The following is a 16,864-nucleotide window of genomic DNA, read 5'->3' as shown; positions in this document are numbered from 1 at the left end:
TTCCAGTTCAAGAGGCTCAAATAGTTCTGTCTCCACACACTCTGGTGTACACAGAACTGCACAAGGCATTCCCTCAGTGCACACTAGGCACCATTTTTGAGCCAAGTCTCAGGAGATGCTCTAGACTGTGTCGGGGCTCCCCATGGCCTTCCAGAGTCCTCGGCTCTCTGCTGAGTTCCATCTATGACACAGTTCCTTTCTGGACCCTGTGCTGCACGTTTTGACTGTGAGAGTTCTTTCTTTTATGTCTTTCATACAAAGTGGCTTGGCAGAAATAAGGGTATTGTAGTGTCATTTTCATGTGAATGCAGACACATATAAAAATTAAAATATTTTTACACATTCATGAAGAGCACCCACTTCTTGGTTCTGTGGCTAGTGAGTAGGCCAGCCTGAAGTCATTCCCCTTAAAACTGGGCTGCAAAAAATGTTATTTCCTATTAGTACTTTCATAGTTTCATATTAGTTACAAAGATTAAGAACTGATTGTCTGACATAAAATGCATCATAATAGAAAAATATGTCTTAAAATGTCGAGCTATTTTCAAGTATTATAGCATATTTTAAACTAACAATGTTTGACTTCCAAGAGCAGAGGGGCAATTATATCTGAGTCACAGGTGTCCTTATTGTTTCCCTAAACAGACCTGTTTGTAGGATCAAATCCTATTAGAGGGAGATTGTGGTATTATAACTAAAAGTCACATGTTATGCAGTTGGTGATTATACTGTTGTAGAAAGGAATGCACTCATTTGAATGGTGGAGAAACTTCAAAACCTATTTGATGAGACAGGTCATTTGAAGTTTCCTTAAGTATCATGTGGTAGAAAATAGATTTGATTTTATATTTTAAATAAGAATTTACCATTTATCTTTTAAAAATATTTTACTGTTATTTATTTTGAGAGAGAGAGAAAGAAAGAGGGAGTGAGGGAAGGAAGGGGAGAATAGGTGCACTAGTGCTTTCAGCTGCTGTGAAAGAACTCCAGACATGTGTGGCCCCCTTGTGCGCATTGCAACATTGTATGCTTGTGTTGCTTGTGTGTCTGGCTATGTGGGACCTGGAGATTTAAACATGAGTTCTTAGGCTTCACAGGCAAGTGCCTTAACTGCTAAGCCATCCCTCCAGCCACCATTTCTTGTTGCAATGTTTTATTCATTGGAATAAGTTCACAAAATAATTTTTAAAAATTCTTCCAGGATATTCTGATAATACCTACAAACTGGCTAGTAATATGTCATATAAAAATTGATTGTTCAGCCTGAAGAGATAGCTCAGTGGCTAAGGCATCTGCCTGCAAAGCCAGATGATCTCCGTTCAATTCTCCAGTACCCACGTAAGCCAGATCACAAGGTGGCGCATGTGTCTGGAGTTTGTTTGCAGTAGCTTGACGCTCTGGTGTGCCCATTCTCTCTCTCTCTCTCTCTCTCTCTCTCTCTCTGTCTGCCTCTCTCTCTGTCTTTCAAATAAATAAAAAAAATTAAAGATATTGATTGTTCATTGAAAATTTAAGCTCATAGAAACTTACAAAAAGCAAAAAGAATATTTTCTAGAAGTCCCTAAGAAACTATACATTGAGAAGAAATTATCTTATGATACAAGGTTAATTTTTCCCTAAGAACACAATGAAAATGTTGCAGATTAAAAATATTCAATTTCTATTCTAATATGGACCAACCCAATTGGAAAGATGCTATCTTGAGCTTACCTATCATTTTATTTATGTGTCTGGCCACACACTATTTTAATGAAATATTCTAGCTAATTGAATTGAATGCTCTCCATATTTATTCTACTTTTGTTGCTGTTGTTGTTTTATGAAGGTAGGGTCTTGCTGTAGCCCAGGATGACCTGAAATTCACTATGTAGTCTCAGAGTGGCCTTGAACTCATGGTGGTCCCCCTTGTTTCCCAAGTGCTGGGATTAAAGGCGTGTACCACCACACTTGGCTATTCTACATTATTTTAATGATTGCATTTATAACATTCTATTTATAGTGAAGAGGGAAATGAAATTAAACTATGATTAGTTAAATTCAAAGTATATGGAGTTTAAACATTTCTGAAATAATTCAATATATAAAAGTAAATTTCTAAACATCTAAATGAGTTGTTAGTCTGTTTTTAATTCCTAAATCCTTATGAATTGATCTAGATTATATGTATGGGATTAAACTGAAAGTAAACTCAAATTACAAATGTTTGCTTAACAATAAAGGTGAACATCATTGGAGCACAGGGCTACTTAAATCAGTGTACAAACAGGAATAATGTTAAATAAAGTTCTGATTGGTACTGAGAGCACATTTTCAGAACTTGATGTTTTTGATTGTCTTTTCTCAAACAAAAAAATTGAACAGTAGTCAATACTGAATCATTTCATGGAATTGGGAGATCACAGAGGCCAAGGGGTCTTACAGCATGAAGGTGTCATAAAATAGCTTGACAAACATATAACAGTGTTGAAGAAAGAGAAAAGAGAGATGACTTAAATTCCATATAACATAAACACAAATAAGAATATAACACACCACTAAACCTTTCCCCATGTTTCCATAGGCTTATATTCTAAGCTTGTCAGGAAAAGCATATAAGAAAATACAGATGTTTGCACTGCTGACTACCTTACCTTATGCAGACCTTATCTATGATTCCCATCAAACCTGGGCTGTGATTGGTCCATCTGCTCTAATGACATATCTCTATACTGCTCAACAGATTCCTTAATTAGCAAGCCCAAGCCCTTACCTGGTGGGAGAAATGCTGTATGCTGTTGTAACTGCATGTTGGCTAGAGCCTGTTGGTACTGGAAAATACCAGTATTAAAGACTGCGGTGGCACCGTTGGTTTTTTCAAGAGCAGGCCTCTTTGGCAATGGGGGGAGTACAGCTTGAGGAATTCCCTGTTTAGTAAATGAGTATAAAAAACAAATACCAGTAAAAAGAGAAAAAGAAAAAAAAAAAGAAAAATCAGTTGAAGGCTAAAATTGTTAGGAAGCATAAGCCAGCAAGCAGTGGAACCCTGAACCACCCAAGGGAAAATCCAGTCCACAAAAAAGAAAAAAATAAATAAAGAAAGAAAAAAATAAAAGCAAGATCAAAGCTTTAAGGAAGCATTATTTTTGTCCACGCCAAACCCCACTAGTAGGAGAGCACATGTTATAATGAGTTAAGGTGTTTAATGTTTAATGTCCCATAATGCTTCAGGCTTTCCGTGAGAAGCCATTGATTGGGCAAGAGGAAAGAGCTGCACTGCGAGCTTCATGAGGATTGACAAGTATAAGCGATGTTAATCGTTAATTGTAAAGTGACTGAACCGAGGAAAATACAGACCTACCCGCTCTGCTCCTCCCCAGATCTGCCTACACATGCAATGTCCCAGGCATGCAAAGTTCCTTCTAAATACTGAACTAGACATATTAAGGAGTAAATAACTATCACTAAAGCCATGCTAACCAAACAGGTACATAAATATACAGTCAAAACCACACTTTCATGTCCTCCAAGGATTTCTTTAGAAGGTTTTACAATGTAGTTAAACTGAATGTGGGCTGCTGGGTGTTCAGTCTTTCACTGTACCATATCCATCTATGTTTATAGAACATTCTTTCCAGTCATTTTTGTCAGGAAGCCACACTCAGTTTTTCATTGTATTTTAGAACTTTATAACAGAAAAAGGAATATATGTATATATATATTTAAATTGCTATAAAAAACAAAACAAAACAAAAACCTTGTATCTACAATAAAGCTACATGCCAAGCTAAAAGGTGAAAGGTCATAGTACCAGGTCAAAGGTTGCCTCGAGGGGTCGCTTCAGTGATTTGACAGCCGACTGAGTCTTAATTAGCAGGCAGCGAGCACATGATGGCAATGGGCCAGTGGGGTTCAAGCGCATTAACATAAACAGCAAGCAGAGGTGCATCATGGGGGCAGCAGTGCATTTTTGGGTAGGTGAGAAAAAAACAAATAAAAAAACAAATCATCGGAATGCCATATACAACGAATAACAAGACTAAGCATGCACAATAAAGGCGCGACTGAGTTGTTATTGGGAGGAAATCTCCTCTTCATAGTTAATTACAAACAAGATACTCTAAGGAAAAAAAAAGAGTGAAGGGAAGAGAAAAGGAGAGAGTCTGCCTTCTGTATTTTTGCTCAAGTATCCATGAACACAGAAAAGGTCTCTCTCATGATCATTTTACTGTGCTATGATAGTCTACCCAGTGATTTTTTTTATAAATATATAAGGAATAAGTCATATATTTATATAAAAAAGGATGACATTAACAGCTAAGCAAATAAGAAAGCATGGACTCATAAACCCAGCTATTAGTCACATTAAAATTTACCTCATGACTATCACTTAGTATCTATTTGTAATGACCCAAATTCTTCTAACCACTGTCATTCTCCCTCCTATAAAATGGCATAGTTAAGCTTCTGAACTTTTATACTTGTTTATGCCACAGCATTATTTCAGAGTATCTGGATAGCATACAACTCAAACTCCTGTAGCTAACATAGAAATGGCTTTGTGGAAGCAATTCTCTTGAATAGTTCCAGATTACGTTATTGTTGAATGTAAACTATTAATGGAGAGAAGACCCTTGATGTGTGAAAGAACACACCCAGGAGAACAACAGCTGAATAGATGACACATGGAAGTGAGAGACCGAAAATGGCAGAATCACTAAACTGAAAAAGAGACACGTGGGTCTTCATGAAGCAGAAATTTCAGAAACCCTACATCCAGAGTGAGGCAGAGGATTAGGAGTTAGTGAGAGGACAGAGGATGGGCAGCCTGCACCCTGTCCAGAGTTACCCCCCTTCTGTGAGTGGTAACGTCTTTAGCTATTTTTGAGGATACCTGAACAAACATATCTTCAGCAAGAGAAAAAGGTTAATGGATGAATAGCTTGTGGTCAACATAGTCGCTCAGTTTACTCTTCTGACCACTGACAAGGAGGGCGCCAAAGCATCCACTCACCATGGCAGCTGCGGTGGCTGCGGCCTGAGCTGCTGCAGCCTGGTTGACCTGGTATTGGGCAGCCTTGATCTTGGCCTGAAGATGTGCAGGAGGGTGAAAGTACTTGCACTTTTCCCGAGAGCATCTCCCCTTGATGTAATCCATACAGACTGTGACCGTGTTGTCGTTGGTGTCAATCATTGTGCTGTCGGCTGGGTGGGCGAACCGACAGTCGTTCTCCCCTCGGTTGCAGTTGCCACGCTGGTACTCTCTACATACCTGTGAGGTCATGGAGTGCAGGGCGTTTAGTCAACACTAGCAATGGTGTCTTCCCGAAGACAGTAATACATAATACCTAAGGTGGTGAGAGCGGTCAAAGATAGTTGCACAGTGTGCGACAGAATAACTTCGGCAATGTCCCATTCAGTAAAGAAACATGAATCCTATTTCAGTAAATGACCTTGAGAAAGAAAATATTCTCATGATAAGTGGAAAATCTACGATAAAATGTTTAACTTAATAGTATGTTAATAGGTGTAATTACCAAGGGAGAAGCTTACAGTAGAGAAAGCCGGGAGATATCACTTTAACCAAGTGAACAAAATTAACATTACTTGTTACAAGACACAAGGACACCTATGAATTTGACTCAGCAATGACACAGCCCAGCATTTGTTTTAAAGTTAATCATCTGCAAGCATCAGACAATTCAAATAAAATATGTTTTACAAAATCACCAGCAGTCTTTCAAAGGCTCAAGGTCATAACATATGATTATGTGGAGTCAAACAAGGATGCTGGTAAGATAAATGATGAGATATGGTGAAAGGCCATAGATACATATTAAAAGTAGGATGTTAGTATCAATTTTCTGGATTTAGAAGTGATACCAAAAATTACATTAGATGTTAATATTTAGTTCACTGAAGTTCAGGCAGGAACTTTTCTTTCATTTTCAGTAACTTCTGTGTAAATATAAAATTACTTCTGAGTTTAAAAGCATATATATGATTAGAAGTTGATAGATTCTTTTTACTCAAATGATTCCAGGAGTTAATTTTCATCATTACAGATTCACTTTGTAGCTACAGAAAACATGGAAAAGAGGGTAGTGTGTGCTATTTTGTACTTGTTTAAACAACTGTGAATTACTTTATGGGGCCAGGATCCTAGCAAAAAGTGAAAATGGATTTGCCCTCCTTCTGCTCCATATGATTTTTTGTTTTGTTAATTTTTTGTTTTTCAAGTAGTGTCTTACTTTAACCCAGGCTGACCTCCTAATGCTGCCTGCCCCCCCCCCCCCCCCAGTGCTGGGATTCAAGGCAGGCATGGGCCACCATGCCCGGCCCACGTGATTTTTTTTCTTTTCTTTCTTTCTTTCTTTTTTTTTTTTTAAATAAAAAAGTTTCCATCAGCTTTCCTTTGGGACAGTTTGATCTTTTTACCACAAGAGGGCCTTCTTAAACACAAAACATCTTTAATACTCGGGTGGTACAATTTCAAACCTCCCAAACCTGCCACAACACATGCTTCAGGGAAACATATTTCATGCTCCAAGAATTTTCTTTCTATCGCAGGTTGTGTAAACACAGAAACGGGCATTTTATTGTTTTTAGTTGAGAAAGAATCTGTAAACTTGCTATGATTTAATAAGTATGGATTTTCTTGAATTTAGATAAAAATGTTTATATTTAAATCTCTTGTCCCTATTCTATTGATATCCTCTTGTTGAAGAGAGTGGTTCAGAAGACCATTCTAGTTTTTTCTATACTAAAACTTCAAAAGAATGGTATACATGATGTCTTACATGATTTGGAGACTTTAAGCTAGCTAAACATGTATATACCACATGAATAACATATTTAATGACAGGCCAAGTGCACTTATCACCTGGTTCAATTAATTTTTAAGTATACTGAATAACTACCATGTATTAGACACATAGGGAGATCTAAAAATATAAAACCTATTTAGGAAGTCCTACAAGACTATTTATATTACTGTATTCTTCTCAGTGAGTGGAAGAAAAAAAACAAGCAGAAGCAAGAACTCATAATTAGAAAGCAAAAGTGACCAGGTTGTTTCCAGCACAATCTTCCTCCCCTTTGGTTTATCATCACAGTACTGGAATTTTCCAAAACAGATTCTGCTGCCTATACCACACTATTAGGTCATCATTTCCCCCAGGGAGAGAGACACACCTAAATAAGTGAAAATTAAAATTTTGCATGCATGCACCTAGAACTTACACTATTTTATACCAGCCTAGACAAAAGGCTATTTCTCTGTCTCAGCAAGTCTTTTAGTATGGTTTCATCAGACTGTATACTTGGGCCAAGATGTGACCGCTTAGTTTTCATAAATTAGTACTCCCCTGAGATTGCTCAAGAAGGAATAACAATAGGTGACCCAACACTCTTATCTTTCAACAAACTTACTTTTTGTCACATTGGCCGGAAGCTCAAGTCAATCTACGTGTAAGTCTTGTGTACAAGTATTTCATTTCTATAGATTAAAGACTGGCTTGTTACTATTTTATACCTTGCTCTTTTGTGGAATTAAATCAGTGAGACTTTTGCAAATATTTAAAAAGAGCTGATAAGTAAGAATTAGTTTAGAGTGTGTTATAAAGCCAGACTTCTCTGAGGTTTCAAAACAACTATGTAACTATAATGTGTACTCCTGGCTTTCATATGTTTTTTTTGAAGGCAATATTCACTAGATCATGTAAATTCCAAGTTCTATTTCCAAGAAAATTGTTGTGGGTCAATTACAAACTTTAAATAGTCAACAGATAAGTAACCAGAAAATGTTCCCAAAGATGGCTGAAGAGAGCTCAGTGGGTTAATCATTTACCACACCAACTTGAGGACCTGAATTTGGATCCCAAGCATCCATCCACCTCAAATGCCAGGCACAGCAGCATGTGCCATAATCCCAGTGCTGGGAAACAGAGGCAGAAAGATCTGCCTAGCTTATTTAGCCAAATGGGTTCAGTGAGAGATTTTTATCTCAAAAATAAGGTGGGAAGTGACAGAAGAAACCCTTCCCCCAATGTTGATTTCTGGTTTCTGCACATGTACCCACACACATGAGAACATCCCAACACACATAAACACCTAGACGTACACACATAAACACCACATGTACACATATATAGACATAAAAATTCTCAAAGAAATGTGAGTAAAAGGCATTAAATAGCAGTGGTTGAGTAGAAAGAGGATGCAGCTTAGAGTCAAGAAACTGACATTTAGTTTGCATCCCTTCATAGTTATAGAATCTTCAAAAGGAAAAAAAAAACTTAAAATTAAACAAAAATAACAAAAATGAAAACACTATGAAACCAATCTAAAACAGTTATGAATATTTCATAAGATAATGTACAGCTTGGAACTCAATCTGTTTACTTTAAGTGATTTCCATTTTTTTCAATCTTAAGAACATTTCACAATGTTCAAATTCACATCATACATATACATATACATACATATATATATATATATATATATATATATATACACACACACACACATACACACACACATACACATACACACACACACACACACACACACACATCACTTAATTTCTTCAAGTTAAGGGATCCTAAGAAAAGCCAGGTCAATGTTGGAATCAACTCAACTCAACTCTGACTGGAGAGTCACTGCATTTTTATTTTATTTTTTAATAAGCAATCCTTTGAAGTCCTTTATTTTGTGTTCACTGTGTTTGTGTAATTAACTCAGCCATCTTTGGAGAATAACATCCAAAAACAGGAATGGAAAGCTAATTACAGTGGGGACCGGGGACTTGGTCTAGTTTAACATTTTGGGAAATCAATTTAAAATTAAATGACCAATATTAGGCACTTACTGAGAGAAAGACACTTATGTTGTGCCATAATAAGGCCTCTTTTTCTATTAAGCTTCAACTAAAAGCAGTTTTAAGAATGAGACTGGACAGTCAATGATTTGATCACAAGCGTCCTTAGCATTTTTGGTCATGAGTTTATTTTCCAGTACAAAGAAATAACCTGTGTTTTCAATTGAAAATATGGTTAGGTAAACTGATCATACTTAATTTCTTTACAATTAATTGTATTCCTCGGCTAAATATCTAATGATGGCATTTCTTTTTTTTATTATTTTATTATTTTTTATTATTTAGTTTTGTACTCAGTGAATACAGTCAATTTGGTACCATTGTTAGGCTCATCCATGTCCTACTCCTCCCCCTGGCCCCTCCTTGTTGAGGTACATGGGTCATGCATTCTGCAGTTAGCCCACAGTTATGGGTAGGATAAAAGTCTCTGCATATCATGACCCAACATGTGGCTGTGACATTCTTTCCACCCCTTCTTCCTCAAAATTTCCCTGAGCCATGTTGGTATTTCTTATCTCGGTTAGTTATACAATGACTGTAAAATTGGATTCATTTTCCTCTAAAACAAAGTGAGATGCCTATTTTAAATACCTCGTAGGATTTTGGTTAAGATAAAATACGAATTTCATTGGAATAGAGATTTTTGGAAAAATTTAGTGGAGTGACAGTAGAGAATGAGTGACTCAGTCAAGATTAGAAATTGTTTTTAACATGCAAGTCTATAATTACTAAAGCAAAACTCAAATTAATTGTCGAAATTAATAACTGGTCAAAGAAAGCATAGCATTAGATATTTTAGAGGGGCCTGTAGCTGTATTTTTAGAAGTCATTCAAAGGTTTTCACAGACTTAACAAACTGAAAACTACTTGTACATAATGTCTAAATAGTTCTTGATACTTTTCCAGAGAAATTAAAATATTACAAAGCAGTAACTGTACATCCTCTACATAAACACAAAATTAAAACTACCAACAAACAATTTCTGTATCATTAGAAATATCTATTTAAGCCAGGCATGGTGGCACATGCCTTCAATTCCCTCATTTGGGAGGCTGAGATAGGAAGATCACAGTGTATTTCGTGCCAGCCTGGGGCTTCAGAGTGAGTTCCAGGTTAGCCTGGGCTACAGGGAGCCATACCTCCAATTTCAACAATTGAACAGTATTGATAGAATCTCAGAACCACTAAAAATAAAAATGTAAAACATCAAAATATTTCTGCTTTTCTAAGTATTTTAAATATACATATTTAATTTTTCTCTTTCTAGTTATTTTTCTTCATTTGTAATAAATAGAAACTTTATATACTATGCAAATTCATTAAGCATATAAAAATCCTAACCTAGGTACCCCCAATTATCCTGCTCAGCTTTGGAATGCTACTTTTTGATAGCTTATAGATTTTATATTAATTTATGCCTATATACAAAGGGTTACTACATACTTTCATTTCAATGAATAATGGTTACTGGGACAGTCAACAGTAGCTTGAAAGGGAAGCCTGATTCACCTAATAAAAAAAAATAATAATTCCACAGAGTAAGTACTTAAAGAAATCCCAGCTTAAAATATAAGAAGCAAGGTGGTTTATCTACCTTGCCTACAGCATTCAGTATGTTTTCTCATGAAGACAAAGGATGTAAGTAAACAAATAGCAATAGGATGTCTTAATAATAAGCATTTGGGCCAGGCATGGTGGCACACGCCTTTAATCCCAGCACTCAGGAGATAAAGGTAGGAGGACTGCTGTGAGTTCGAGGCCACCCTGAGACTCCATAGTGAATTGCAGGTCAGCCTGGGCTAGAGTGAGACCCTACCTCGAAAAACCAAAAATAATAATAATAATAATAATAATAATAATAATAATAATAATAAGCATTTGGAATACATGCACTTCTGTTTGGTCACTACTCTGTGATATCAACTACCTTAGGATATGCTTATTTATTTATGAGACATAGTGAAAGAGACAGACAGAACAATAGTAAGTATGGGTGTGGTAAGGCCTCTTACCACTGCAAATGAACTCCAGATGCATGCACCACTTTGTGCATCTTGCTTTACATCGGCACTGAGGAAACCCCTCCAGGCTGTCAAGTTTTGCAAGCAAGTGCCTTTAACTACTAAGCCATCCCATCAGCCTATTAACTGCCTTAAGAGTTATGGCCATTTACCTAAAATTCTTCATTGGTCTGGGCATAGTGTTCCCATCAAATTAGCAGTAAGCAGAATGTGATATGCCTTCATATAGGCAGGGTTTCATCTCAGAATAACAAATAACTGTACATGAAGTGATCATGAGCAGAGAAAGATTAAATAGCAAGTGTAGCATTTTCCAGAGCACATGTTCTGTTGACTGTGTGCATTTACAATCACTTCACTGGTCTGTCAGGAAAAGATTCTGAGCCCTCCTAAACACCTGCCATATACGACTTCTAAGCAAGGGATGCATCTTTATGTGATCAACTAACTACCTTAATAAACAGCTGGTGCTTGAAAATTGTAAAATAGATCATGAAGCCACCAAATAGAAATTTAAAAAACTCAACATGTGAGTGCCCACTTTAGAAAAAACTACAGAGTCTTAATATTATAGTACAGAAAGTATATGGCTGTGCAGTCTTGGTGACAATATTCAGCAATGAACATTTATACATACTGATATAAACTCATCCATGTACATGTTATATGCATATACTATATACATATCCATATATATAATTATAAAATAAGTTTCAACATCTTGTAGCTGGTACTAAAAGCATGAAAATGAATTAAATGTCCCTTGAATCTGCTAACTGCTAGAGATACAACACTCAAGATTTCTATATGAGTAGTGTGACATCAGATCCAATCTGATGACCCAAGCCTGTGTGTTCATATGCTGGCTGGCACATTTGTGTAGGTATGCATGTGAGTGTGAAGGTCAGAGGTCAACATTAGGTGTCTTCTTAAATTATTCAACACCTCCCTTTTTGACACTGGATCTTCCAGTGATCTCAGAATACAGCAGGTCATCTGCACAAGCTTGCCAGCAAGTCCAGGGGATTCTCCTGTCTAAGCCTTTCCAGCATGAGGAGTACAGGCATGTGGCACCTCAAGCCCAGGCTCAACGTGGTTCTGAGGGTCTGAACTCTGGCTCTCATGATTACGCAGAAGTGTTTTACTGACGGAAATATCTCCCCAGCTCAAGTTGGTTCTTCCTTTTTTTTTTTTCTTTTGGTTGTTTTCTTTTAAAATATAGTGTCATATTGGTCAATATATATAGGACCTTTAGGATCTTTAACCAATGATATAAGACTCAGAAACATTTTAAAGTAATAAGAAGCTGTGGAGCATTGTGTAGTATAGTACATGTCTTTGATCCTAGCACTAGGAAGCCTTCCCTGTGAGTTCAAGACCAGCCTGATACTACAGAGTGAGTTCCAGGTCAGTCTGGGCTAGAGTTAGACCCTATCTCAATAAAACAAAACAACAACAAAAGAAGTTGTGGTAAAAGGGAAAAAAAAGTTGCAAGAAAAATAAACTATTACTCTACATTAGATAATTTTTACTTCAGAAGAAAATTGAAGTTCAAAATGTTTTAAAATCAAATATGAGTTTAAACTCAAAAAAGAACTGTGTAGATTCCTACACCCCAACTAGCATATGGGGAAGTAAACTGGAAGTACAACTATCAGAATCACATCACAGAGTATAGCAGAAAATGGTTGCTCACTGGTTGCAACTGTAAGTGTCTGGGGTCCTGTGAGCAGGGGCGGGATTCTACTCAGTTGTGAGGAGTGCAGAAAAGGGACCCACCCTGACAGGAAGGAGAGGTGACAGCAGCAGGGGACACCATTCTGACCACAGCAAACAAACAGACAAAATGCACAAGGCAGCTCTTTACATAAAAGGAAATACAACCCAGACAAAAGGCTCCATTTCAACTGAACACCACAAAATACAAAGATGATAAGCCACCTAACCTTTCAAGAGGGTTAAAACGTTCTGAACCCATAGCTTAGTCTTGTAATGTCCATTCGGACTTCCAGTGGACGCTGGCGTCCATTCGGGGTTTTGAATAGTCACCTGTTAATAACTAATTCATCAACACGCCTCCCAGACTGCCTCTTTGGTTCCCATTAATCAATCAGCAGTTATGCATTAAGAACCCAGAGCTTGCTTTTGGAATGCCAGCTTCAAATGCTGAGCACACAATTTAAAAGATTTAAAAGTCATTGTTTTGTTCTATGTTGTCTACAAACCTCACTAGGTAATTAGAGGAGCAACTACAAGTGCATAATGACAGACCACCTGAACGTCAAGGTGTGTATCTCTGAAACTAGGACAAGTCAGCTCACATCTCTTTCCCTAAACTAACTTCCTTGTAAAGTCAGCGGAATGACGGGCTTTTTCTCCAGAGTGTTCTGAAGGTTGAAGTAAGAGGTGTGAATTGAGAAGATACATTATTACCAATATGCTGAATTTTTCTTTAATATTGCAGTATAATTTAACAAATAAGGTATTGGTGCTTATTATTTAATAAATAAATACATTTTATTTAATAAATAAGATGTTGGTGCTTATTATATTATAGCTAAACTGAAAAATTATTAGAATTTATATTAATAATTATCTTCATAAACTAGCTTTTCTTGGCTACTTTTTGAGAGACCAGTACACACATGGATTGGCAGCCCAAAGTACTACCGAACCAGACAGACCAGGAAAGGCACTTCCACACCAGGCCCGAACTTTCAATCAATGCTTCTGTTGTCCCCACATCTACCATTTACCATCCATTCATTCTCACCATGCTGAAAGCCTAGAGAATCATTTCAAAATAAGTTTCATAACTTTTGTTTCTTTTTCATGTAGCCATAGTGAAGCTCATATATCTGTTCAATCTCAACTGTAAGACTTGAAACATCAAGGCATTTTCTATGAAAAATACTATTATGCTGAGTGTGATGCTGTACACCATTAATCCCAGCATTGTGGAGGCAGAGGTCAGAGGACTGCTGTGAGTTTGAGGCACACTGAGACAATATGGTGAATTCTAGGTCAGCCTTGACTAGAGCAAGATCCTACCTCTAAAAACCATGCACACATTTTTTATAAATATATCACATTTTACAAGCAAAATATTGTGTAGGTTACGGAAAAGAAACTTGCAAAAATAAGTTTTAGAATTTCTCATACACAGGAGGCCAATACTTAATACCCTTTGTGAGACTCTTTTGGTATCAACACCACGGTGTTTGCAGCAACAACAATCGACATTTAAGAAGCCATGCTCTGTGCCATACATCTTTTTTCTCATTCTTTGAGGTAAGTGCCATTATTATTACCATTTTGACTGTGAGGAAACTGAGGCACATTGAAGAAACAGCCAGCCTGATCACATAGTCCCAGCATTTATCCACTAGTCTAAATAAAAATACTGTGGTTTGTATAATCATTACATTCATTAAAAATAAAAAGGAGTACCACCATAACTATTTTGCAGCAAAAATACAACATAGACTAAACGAAATCTTGGCTTGAGTTTTTAAAACCAACTTTGAGAATTTGGATGGAACCAAATCATCACTCTTACCTCAAGTCTGTCCGTCCGCATTAACTTCTGGGCCGCAGCCGCAGCAGCCGCAGGAACGGGGACTCCCGGATTCCCTGTAACCAACATCGGTGCAGTCGGCAAGATCTCTGCTGGAACCAGGCTTGGAGAAACAGGCCCCAGGTAGGGGTTAAAGGCTGCAGATGCATTGGTGGCTAAGCTAGGTGCAACTGAAAACATTGGCTGAAAAATAAAACAAAACAAAATAAATTGGAGGCCTCAGTTAAACTGGATACCCTGCATTATACCCTTATCATTGGTTTATCCAGCCACCACTCATTCTTACTTTCTTCTCTCCTTCCCCTTAATCCTGTTTTCATTTGCGCTAATTGTAATAAGAATGTTTTAGTTAATAAGTATTCATTAAATCATCGGTTTTCTTAAGTCTAAACAGGTAAAATATACATTATGTCCTCATGAGCAAAGAGCAATGTGGAAAAGTTTTCATCTCTCCCCTAACTTCTACTGTGTCCTGATGTAACCCTAGAAACTCATATAGGATGAACATTTCATAATTGCTGGGTCAGATGTGCTTGATGTATCTGTTCACAAGTGTTAACAGATTGCAAGTGTCCTATTATCTAGAATATACACAGAAGAAATCCCAAGGTTTTACCAAAAATGTGGGCTGCTAATAAATCTCCTGGGTATGTGAAAGGTGATGAAGACACTGTGTCCTTTGAGCTCATAGGGAAAATGCCAGATTCACTTGAGGCCTGTTTTTCAGAAGCTATAAATGTTCTGTGGTTCATCATATTCCTATGAGATATTCAACACTGGAATTTGCTTCAGTAGGGAGAAAAAAAAAATCAAATGTGAAATCTGAAATGAAGGTATTTCCCAAGAAATATTTCAGAATTATTCAAGGAATGCATGCTATAAATTATCACCAAAATATCTGTTGTCAATGCTTTGATAGATCTTCTCACTGACTTAGAACTTTGCATGCCATGAAATAGGTTTGTTCTTGAATAATATGAGTCTGTTCAGTGCAAAAGAACATAATTTCCGACATTACTATTGTACATATTCAATAGTTTCAAGTCTTCAAGTTTAATGATTTTATGAAAAATATTTTATTTATTTATTTGAGGGAGAGAGGAAGAGGCAGATAGAGAACAGACAGGCCAGGGCCTCTAGCCACTGCAAATGAACTCCAGATGCAAGTGCCCCCTTGTGCATCTGGTTTATATAGGACCTGGGGAATCAAACCAGGGTTCTTAGGCTTAGCAGGCAAATGCCTTAACTACTAAACCATTTCCTCAGCCCAAGTTTAATGATTTTTAAACAATGCCTATTTATTGAACTCAGAAAATCTCATGAGGCAAATGTAAACTTCTCTTTAAGAACATTTCTAACAGTTAAGTTTCTTCATCTGGTAGTAACAAATATACTCACAGAACACTATTGTGCTGAGGGAACATTATAGTAAATTAAAATGTAGCCAATTCTTCCCTCTGATAGGAATAAGAAGTTAGAAGATGTCAGGGTATATGTAGGACCAAGAGAAATTTGGGATACAGCTTTGTGTGTTACTAAAGAAATTTTTATAATGTGAAATTAATAAGTTAGAAATCAAGTGTCCTTTTTCTAGTCTGGCTGTGGCATTTGGTACTCATAAGAATACATTAGACCTCATGTATTTCCTTTCATATTCAGCAGGGGTTCCCAGCTCAAGGTGATGATGCCTCCCAGGAAGCATCTGGAAATGTCTGGAGACAATCTGGGTTATCATAGAGGGATGGTCTCATGCTATCTCACTTAATGGAGAAAATACAGGGATTTTTTAAGGGTCCTACAATGCAGGGCAGTGTCCTGTGATAAAGCGCTAGGCCCCCAGGCAATGTTGCAAAGGCTGGGCATGTCTGTTCAAAGAGTCATCATTCTTTTGATCTCATACATGTTCTGAACATCTTTGTAGCTGCACACACATTACTACTAAGAAGAACATAGAAAATAGAATATTTAATATGGAATTTGATGCTGGGGATACATAACAAAACATGACTCCTAAACGTGTTAGTTTGAACGACATGATTAGGTGCTCTGCAAAGGTGGAGGTTCTGGCCTACAGAGGCAGGAAGATTAACACTGCACCTCCAAACCCCAAGCCTGTCCCAGCCCAAAGCAGCTGGGAGTGGACGGTGAGTCTCAAGTATTAACAGCTGACATGCCTGTCCCAAGTTAGGCCAGGTCCACTGCTGTCCACCAACATTACCTTGAGCCCCAGGGACCCTCCTGTCTCCCCCGCATCACCATCAGGATCACATCAACTTCCACGATGTAAAACATCTAACAATATTTACTGGGCTGGAGAGATGGCTCAGTGGTTACGGCATTTGCTTGCAAAGCTCAATGACTCAGGTTTGCTGTCCCACTACCCACATAAAGCCAGACGTACAAAGTGGTGC

General features: G+C 37.3%; 1 protein-coding gene across 12 annotated transcripts in view; it reads right to left on the bottom strand.

The window, feature by feature from the left end:
- Positions 1–16,864, bottom strand: part of Mbnl1 (muscleblind like splicing regulator 1) — a 184,393-nt gene that overhangs the window by 14,603 nt on the left and 152,926 nt on the right. For 10 of the 12 annotated variants that reach the window (XM_045131083.1, XM_045131082.1, XM_045131081.1 and 7 more), the window contains 4 exons: positions 14,436–14,636; positions 4,991–5,248; positions 3,788–3,841; positions 2,750–2,903 (listed from right to left, as the gene is read on the bottom strand). In XM_045131083.1, coding sequence (XP_044987018.1) covers positions 2,750–2,903; positions 3,788–3,841; positions 4,991–5,248; positions 14,436–14,636 — 667 coding nt within the window. The remainder of the gene's footprint in view (positions 1–2,749; positions 2,904–3,787; positions 3,842–4,990; positions 5,249–14,435; positions 14,637–16,864) is intronic. The other 2 variants (XM_012948181.2, XM_004655916.2) reach the window with 1 other exon arrangement.

Source organism: Jaculus jaculus, chromosome 12 (genome assembly GCF_020740685.1).
Source record: "Jaculus jaculus isolate mJacJac1 chromosome 12, mJacJac1.mat.Y.cur, whole genome shotgun sequence".
Lineage (NCBI taxonomy): Eukaryota > Metazoa > Chordata > Mammalia > Rodentia > Dipodidae > Jaculus > Jaculus jaculus.
This window is presented reverse-complemented; position numbering and strand designations above follow the sequence as displayed.